The 9,784-nt window shown below is 33.4% G+C and overlaps 1 protein-coding gene across 1 annotated transcript in view; it reads right to left on the bottom strand.

The window, feature by feature from the left end:
- Window positions 1-8,500, bottom strand: part of LOC127855766 (PDF receptor-like) — a 200,666-nt gene extending 192,166 nt beyond the window's left edge. Inside the window, exon 1 of the mRNA XM_052391568.1 lies at window positions 8,133-8,500. Within this exon, the coding sequence (XP_052247528.1) occupies window positions 8,133-8,162 (30 nt within the window). The 5' untranslated portion in view covers window positions 8,163-8,500. The remainder of the gene's footprint in view (window positions 1-8,132) is intronic.
- Window positions 8,501-9,784: the final 1,284 nt, after the last annotated feature.

Here is a 9,784-nt window from a genome sequence, read left to right on the forward strand (position 1 = left end):
AGGAAAAGACTGGTAGACAATTGAAGTGTATTTGTCAGTAGAAAATAAAGCTGGAAAATGTGAAACATAACTGCATTTGAGATGTATGCTTTTATTTTCTATGTATTCACCGTTTACGTCTTAATGGTTGAAAAATTTGTATAATAAAAATAATTAGTATTGCATGCAATATGATGCGTTGTTTACATAACTGCATAATCTATATATCCCTTATTTCACCTGTACATTAAATACTATATCATAAATTTTGTAAAGAACTGCTCATTCTTTGGTTTTTGTTGCTTATGATTTATGTGTTTCAGAATGTTAATTAAAAGAGAAAAAAAAGGATTCTAACACATTCAAAGTGCCAAATATTCAATAGTTTTTTTCGATTTTATTATATAACCATTAAATTAGAGACTTCAATCGTATGAAGATCAATATTAATAAAGAAAGACGTATTTTGTAGATTTTTATAATTAAAACATTATATAAGCATTCATTTTAATAAATGATGGGTGACATGTGAAATGAAGAAAATATAAGCACACATGTGTTGTAATTTCGCCTCAGAGAACCATTCAAAATATCGATCTCTAGCCATAGAGTCAGTTTAACAATATTTTTTTCCAAAATAACGGCTGCAATAATTTATCAATTGTTAGTATAAACAATTCCTATGATGTATCGTTCATCGTAAAATTAAAAAACAATTACTTTTCTTCTTGGTACTTCCTGCTTCGCTTGCAAGGAAACCCATGTTTGCACAAATGATAGCACCATAACCATTTTGCAGTAAAGAATTTCAGATGGTGTATTAGCTTTTGAAAAATATTGTTTCAATATACAACTATCATAAAATGATAGTAACACGGTGTTCATTGCAGGATTAAGTCACAGTAATATTAAACGTATTATGGTTTTCAAATGTAAATTAACCACATTTAAAGAATGATAAATTACCAATTTAGCTTTAATCTAGACCCGGATATGCTCTGTGAATGTATTTACCAGCTGCTTTATTTATTAAATCTGTATGCCTCTCGAACTATATATTACCACAGTATGACATATTTTCATTTCCTTCAACCACTTCAATGGTTCTCTTTTTCTCTTGTTAATACTTGCTAACATTTTTATTTGCACAAAGCACTTGATGAATTCTTTTTTTGTATTTCACATTATCAATCTCAGCCAACTGGAACATTCATGATGAAAACAAGATCAAATTGAACATTATTGAAATATAGATATATATTCTCGGGAAATCATTAACTGACGATGACTTGCTTTTAAAGGGACTGTCAACCACGAACGACGAAAAAAGAAAAGTTGTAATATACCGTATTTTTTACAATTATTAGTTTATATTGATTAAAAGATCACGACTGATATATTACGTTACTTGAAAAAAGTTCATCTTTTCAGTATATTCGGTAATAAAATTTCGCGATGTGAAATCGAAAGTACATCGCGAAAATAGGTGAAATAACGATATACACACTATAAATAACGCAAGTAGATTGATCATTTTATATAGAAAATATATACAATTCACTACGTATGCAAAATTTGCATTCCTGGGTTTTCCACGTGACAATGATGATCAATCTACTGGCTTTATTTATAGTTAACTGGTAGTTACCTGGTAGACATACCCAGTAAAAGTTCTTACCGAATATACTGAAAATATGAAAACTTAACTTTTTTCAAGTAATGTAATATACCAGTCGTGATATTTTAATCAATTTAAACTAATAATTGTTAAAAAATACGGTATTTTACAACATATCTTTTCTAAGTCGTCGTGGTTGACAGTCCCTTTAATATCAAAGTAGACCTGCTTTTACATGTGTTATGAGTTATAAAAATTACACCGACTTTCAGTGGATTTATTTCCAATCTTTCTGTAGCCCATATGAGTCGCGTTCTGAGAAAACTGGGCATAGTGCATGTGCGTGAAGTGTCGTCCCAGATAAGCCTGTGCAGTCCGCACATGCTTATCAGGGCCGACACTTTGCGCTTTTATGATATTTTTCGTTTAAATGAAGTCTCTTGTTAGCAAAAAATCCAATTTATTCAGAAAGAGTCGCCCTTGATTAGCCTGTGCGGACTGCACAGACTTATCTGGGACGATACTTTACGCACATGCATTATGCCCAGTTTTCTCGGAACACTACTCATATTTATACAATATTTCTATTATTTGTAATGTTCTGTTCCCTGGGAATCTAGAATTACATCAGACTTGTGTGTACACTTGCAATTATGTCTATTTTATAACCGCCGAAGCGTGACATTTAAATAACAGGCTTTAAGTTGTGAGGTTTTATGTTAAAATGTATGTATAAAAATGAAAATCACTGCAACGTGATATGTATATAAAATACTTCAGAAAATATATTTGAACCATACTTCTTTATGCGTAACTACTTGTTTAAAAATAAAATTCCAAAGCTTAATTGAATAAATATTTCAGCAAAATAGGCAACGCAAATGCTGATATATTGAATGGCTTTTATTTCTGTCATAGTATTCAACGATACGTTAAACATCAGAAACACTTTCTACAAACAAACAACATTTCGCTTTTAATGTCAAAATCTGATTCTTAATATAACTATTTATCGTATATTTTCAATGAACAATAGTAGAAGACCCCCATTCGAACAGTAATTGCAAAGCATGAAGAGGCACATCACAAAAAACAACGTGTAAGTACATGTAAATTAACATCATTGCACTGCTTGACAATTCATATAAATGAAACTGAAAACAATTTACTTTACTAAAACGCACCAGAGCAAGAAAAACAAACACTGTATAAGTCAATTGTAAATGTTCAAATAAACTGCACTTATGACCATCAATGTTATGTAACGAACATTACCTTGATTAATTAAATGTTACGTTGTTATTAGTCATATGCAGGCCGTTAGCAAGACTTATTAAGTCCTATGAAGCAGATAACAAATTTGTTGACGATTAAGTAAGTTTTGGAAACGGTTTATTATACGTTTGAACGACATTGCTTAATCATGCGAACAAGTCTGTAAGATATTGGAACGAATACGTGAGTCAAGCGAACGACATTCGCTCGTTGAAACGACTAGCTTCTTGGACACGAGTTATTTATTCAATGAATGATAAAAAAAATTCTTTCAAAAGAAATTCAAAACTAACTGCAAGTGTTGGTACACGTATAAAATGCTTGAAAGTGTATCCGCTATTAAGGTATATAGAAAAGTAATAAGACATTTTTAAATCGTTTTGTCTAGAAGGATAAAAGAGAACCGCGCGAATGCTCTCCGTTTTCAAAGCATTTGGAAGGATATATGTGTTTTGTTATTAACACTTCTTTGATTGATAAGCATCGCTTTACAGCAGCATTTGCAATATCTATGAGCGATTTGAAATTGAAAAATTGAATCAGAGAATTAACACTGTTAAAATAAAAATGAACATGCTGACGGTATTAATAAACGATTACATACACCATTTAATTTGGCATTCAGCTATTAAGTGTTTGTTATTTTATCATCATCAACATTCCCTTACCAAGTCTGACAATCGTGGGGAAATAAGAGACGACGACCCAGAGACCCCCTTCCAGTAAGGTATGTTGAGGGCTCCTCGACCTAGAGACCCCCTTCCAGTAAGGTATGTTGAGGGCTCCTCGACCCAGAGACCCCCTTCCAGTAAGGTATGTTGAGGGCTCCTCGACCCAGAGACCCCCTTCCAGTAAGGTATGTTGAGGGCTCCTCGACCCAGAGACCCCCTTCCAGTAAGGTATGTTGAGGGCTCCTCGACCCAGAGACCCCCTTCCAGTAAGGTATGTTGAGGGATCCTCGACCCAGAGACCCCCTTCCAGTAAGGTATGTTGAGGGCTCCTCGACCCAGAGACCCCCTTCCAGTAAGGTATGTTGAGGGCTCCTCGACCCAGAGACCCCCTTCCAGTAAGGTATGTTGAGGGCTCCTCGACCCAGAGACCCCCTTCCAGTAAGGTATGTTGAGGGCTCCTCGACCCAGAGACCCCCTTCCAGTAAGGTATGTTGAGGGCTCCTCGACCCAGAGACCCCCTTCCAGTAAGGTATGTTGAGGGCTCCTCGACCCAGAGACCCCCTTCCAGTAAGGTATGTTGAGGGCTCCTCGACCCAGAGACCCCCTTCCAGTAAGGTATGTTGAGGGCTCCTCGACCCAGAGACCCCCTTCCAGTAAGGTATGTTGAGGGCTCCTCGACCCAGAGACCCCCTTCCAGTAAGGTATGTTGAGGGCTCCTGGGATTAGCCCTTCCATTGGGATTTTATTTACAGTTCATTATATATATAAATATATATATATATATATATATAAACGACTTCAATAAGCAGTTGTTCATGCAAATCGTATTCATTCAAATAAAAATTATACTTCCTGCGAAGGTTCGACATACCCATAATAGAACTATGTATTATTAATAATACATGTTTAGGATTGTCTATAAAAACTTACCCTTGGTTGAAATCATCAAATGATTTATTCTAGTAAAATATAAGTTTTCATTTATATATAAAATACCGTATTTTCAATCGATAGGGCAATTGAAATACTATGAGTTATATGTAGATACGTTTTGATCATCAAAAACTATTTGCAAATCAGCAGATCTATTTCCGAATAAAAATATAAACACGTATTTACAAAAAAAAAATGATGATACGTATCACCGTTTTCACCTGATTGCTCATAATAAAATGTCAAGGATACTAGAATTACATTTAATGGTTCTTATCTGTGTGATGAATCAACCATAGATACCACACATGTATCGCGTTTCGGGTCATTTTGATAATGTCGTTTTATATTTATAACAGTATCAGTATTAACATGATCAGAAAATCTAACTCTTCTTAATAACGAGGAAGTACAGACATAAATAAGAGAAGAATTTATTGTGTCTTTAGCAGATTGTTGCAAAAAGATGTCTATTTTTATGCATGTAAAAACCTACCATTGTTGAGCAGTAGGCCTAAGAAACTTACAGGAATTACATAATGTACTTTATCATAAATAAGTTCATTACATTCAAACAATGGTTACCTGAGAAGACTCAAAATCAGTATGCATTGTTTTGCCCTGCTAATATCCGTCTATTTTTTCACATTATGATTTATATCCGTAATTAATCGTTCGCGCGTCACTAGAATTTCACGGCGCTGAACATATTTAAGGAGACGTAGGAGTTACTTAAATATTGACAACTTTTTAATTTGAGCCCGGATTTTGATGATTATATAAATACACGTTTTACTACTCTCTCATCCTCATAAATAAGATTGATGATCATCGTAGTGTAAACTTGATTGAAATGATTCGTTATAAAAAGAAATGAACCGGAACGCGGATGGATTTTAAAACCTCATTAATCTGCATCTTGCAAATATAATTATGTCATTGTGCAACAAAAATTCCATAATTCGCATATTGCTGTATAATGTGATTGAAACACCTTCTGCAGTGAAATATACTTAACACACCAAAACAAGTGAGCTATTCTATAGCCCAATACATGTATAGGCAATTTTAAACGCACAGACGTGTCTCTACTTTTATTTCAAATTTAAATGAAAACTGCATTTTAAGACAGATACTCGATTTCTTAGATTGATCTGTAATATTTATTTATTTATTTTTTAATTAATTAATTTATTTATTTATTTATATGCCAAATGACGATGTAGCCGCATTTCCGCGCGTCGCTTCCTATACTATATTTCGCGAATACATTTGTGAGTTTTGTATAACATAGAAAATACTTATACCTTGAAGTTAATTAACTGTTGCTATACTGTTCACTGCACATATTCATTTTAATGTATAAGTGATAAAAAATCATTTGTATAAAGCAACCTTTTAATACATATTTCTACAAATATAATATTGTTTTGTAAACTATTGACTAAGTTTATACCCCTTTACGCAAGTGTATGCTTCTTTTAAGTAAGTGGACGTTTCGCTTCATTGTTGATTATTTTACATACGATTAAAAGTACAACCGTGCAAAGCGATTCGCTGCTTCTCGTTGTATCTAACTGATACCTCTTTACAAGGTCCTGTAATTGCATTCTCCTATAATGACAGCATATCGTTTAGCTAATTGTATTGCCTGTCATTATCTTTAAAGCAAGTCATTATCACAAAGCGATCATTTGAAGAAACCGTACGTATGATTTCAGTAGACTTGATAGGTTGGTGCCTTCCATCTCACACCTGACGGTATTAATTAAGAGGCAGCCGGTAACCGTTTCCACTTAGTTCAGCCGTGACGTTTAAATACTACTATGCAGAGGTTTTTGCTCGGCAAATATGTTGTGCATACCATTGTGGGTGTGTTTGCTTAATTATATCCGTATCATGGATTAAAGGGGCCTTTTCACACATTTCGGCATGTATCGAAGTTTGTCATTAAATGCTTTATCTTGATAAATTTCAAGTTTTGACCTAAAACTTTCCAGATAAAAAAAAACAAAAATACAATTTAAAAAAAAAAACTCAAATGGGCTCGAACCACTGACCCCTGAAGTCCTGGAATAAAAAGTCTCCCACTTAGACCACTCGACCATCCGTTCTCTAGCTATGATGGGATGTATTTTTTACGTATATAAGCAATCCTCGTAGTTTCACAAAATATAACGAGAACTTTCCAAATTATTCAATCGTTTCGCGTTGCAACGCTTTATAATTTTCAGGTTTTCAAATCGGCAAAAGATGCATGCAATGGATATTTCAGAGCATAGTTAATGTTCAGTATTACTATTTCCTCACAAATATCATAACTAAAACGAAAATTTGAGAAACTGAAACAACTTTTTTTAATTTTGTCAATTTACCAAAACGCTTTAATTACCCTTTAATTGTCTACGTATATTTCTATGTATAGATCCTGTATGTGTGTGTTTGTGTTTGCATTTGCCTACATATTTGAACGTAAGTTAATCGCTTTTTGATTTTTGATTACAGATTTCGACTATTAATTACTTCAGGAAGAACCTATCAGCCTGTCGTCAAGTCTGCACACTTGTTCGTTCTTAATTGCATTTAAGCATACATCTTCGCCGCAATATTATTAAGTAAAAATATGAAACAAAATACTATTATGGATATCTCCAAATACAACCAAACTCATTGAAATTGGTTTACCCACTTAAATGATAGTCAACTTATAATTTTCACCTAAAACATAATAACAATAGTATCATTATCCATATCCAATTGCACAACTATGACATGGCCAAAGCACATAAACGAAATACATAATACTCGCATGCGTTTGAATTAATACATATTAAAATCTTGGAAGCAATCATGATGGCAAATGATACACAACCCACCATTCATAATAATACAGAATGACATAATTTAGAGGACTAAAATCGAAAACTTCGGAAATGTATTCACAAATGAATCAGTACCTAAGATTTTGACGGTATTATAACATGAAATCAAACAGAAATTAAAACTACGCCATTAAAATTGAATGACATTAAGATTAACGGCTACAATAACGACATTCCTTTTTATCCGAAATAATGTGTCCTTAATAACAAGTTCGTTTTCAAGTACGGAATCTAGCTTGTTTTGTTTTCCCGTATCATAAAGTAAGCGAAAAAAGATTATAATACACTATATAAAACATATTGTTATATTAAATCCAATCTATTTTGAAATTGGCATATACAAAACCGTTGCGGAAAGTACTATTAACCAATCAGTTAAACATCACAATATCTGCATATTTGCTTATTACTGGGGATATGGTTAAAATATCATCGGTAAATACAAATTGTCGCAACACCCTTTAATAAGACAGAAACCTAGTACAATGTTCTTTTACAATTACGTTGATTGTTTATCTTATCAGCAATAACAATGTGTACCGATTTCAGATTCATGTAGTCACATACGTGCGATAGATAAATATATCTAAAAACCCGGCCACATTGCAGATACCAACGGTACTAGACAGGTCATGGCGGAAATCCAGATTGCTACGTGCTCCTATAAAGTTTTAATAAGTGACAAATCGTTTCAACGTCGAAAGTATCAGACAAGCAAAACGAAATGAACATTGTTGAATATATAATCTATGACTACAACGTTTTATTACTTACATATTCCACCGTTAGAGAAACGTTATCCATGGTTTGTTATAGAGTTAACTGATGACTAATCGCGAGAAAGTTGTTTAAATAACAAACAATTGATCTCATTGTTCGTCAAACAAAAACGTAAATCTAACATTAAATGTTTCGGCCTTCCATGCAATACCATATTAACACTACAAGACGTTTATCTAAGACACATGCGTTTATTTTTATTTAAATAAGGACCTAAAATATCTCACAAACGCATTTGCACTGACATCCCGATTATCCATCACTTTTTTTCTACTGCATTCACAATCACATTATCCTAGTAATTGGTTTACATTCCTGTAACGTCGCTACAGTTGTTAATGAGCTAACCAAAGCCTTTATCTAGGTTAGACATGTAACGCACTTGAAAATGAATGCTGAAGTTGATCGGAAATGGATATGTTATGTTGACATTCAAATACAATTCTTTCTTTTTTCGTCTTAGTTCTGGAAGATTTATTTCGCCTTAGATGTGTGTTAATACGTATATGCAGTGAAAGCAGGGCGTACCAGTATATTATTGAGCAACGTTTAATGTTTTTGGCACTGTTTACTTACAAGAGCGATTTACTGTATAACAAAAGTTGCTTGAGTAATCATTGTTATGAGTGTATATTATAATCAAAATAATATCTTCATTTACAGAAACAAGTAATTAAGTGTTAAATCTACTACACAAACACTGTCAAAGTATTGTTTATGGTGTAATTCATTGGTTGGGAAGTAGTTAACAACTTATTGTGTTATCAACGCGTTATGTTATCAAAGTATTAGATATGTTGATAGTTAAATGTTAAATGAGAAAGTACTAATTGTATGTTTTGTCGTTGTTTTTTTGTTCGTTAAGTGATTAAAATAACTTTTTTATAATAGCTAACAAAAGTGTTGTTTATGAAGTTATATTCATGTTGGCGTGTTGGTTGCGTCTATACGGTTTGCGTCTCGTGTTTGGTGTTGTGCATTACTATTTGGCTACTGGCGCCTATGGCAAATCGTAAACAATCACTTGTCTCTACAGCTGGTACACACATATGCAATTTAAAACTAAGTCGTATACATGTTATTTAATGAAAATGCTGTAGCACACAAGCTTAGAAACGATGCAATTGTATTAAAACGTCAAATCTTTATTACGCATGTGTAACATACAAAATTAAGTATAACTACTCTTACTCATAGCAATACAGGTTTTAAACATACTTTTTATAGTCAGCATTTGTACACAACAACGTTAAAATCACAGCCACGCATTCAAGTATCGCGTATCTGTCTAAATGAAGATTTAACGAATAAATCCAGATCGTGTGTTATAAATATGTAACCTTATTTGTCGGATCACTTGCTGTGAAACATAATTGCCGTACACGGATACTCTTTCTTTGATGCGAGATGTAAAAGCTCTACCGTCGTATAATAATCTACTTTACAGGCTAACGCATAAATATGGCCTTGAATGCGGTTGTAAAGCAATGTTTCATTTGGCCTTGAATGCGTACGTGCACCAATGTTACTTTTGGCCTTGAATACGTATGTAAACCAATGTTACAGTTGGCCTTGAATGTTTACGTAAACCAATGTTACATTTGGCCTTGAATGCGTTCGTAAACCAATGTTACATTTGGCCTTGA

The sequence above is a fragment of the Dreissena polymorpha genome, chromosome 13, assembly GCF_020536995.1.
Source record: "Dreissena polymorpha isolate Duluth1 chromosome 13, UMN_Dpol_1.0, whole genome shotgun sequence".
NCBI lineage: Eukaryota > Metazoa > Mollusca > Bivalvia > Myida > Dreissenidae > Dreissena > Dreissena polymorpha.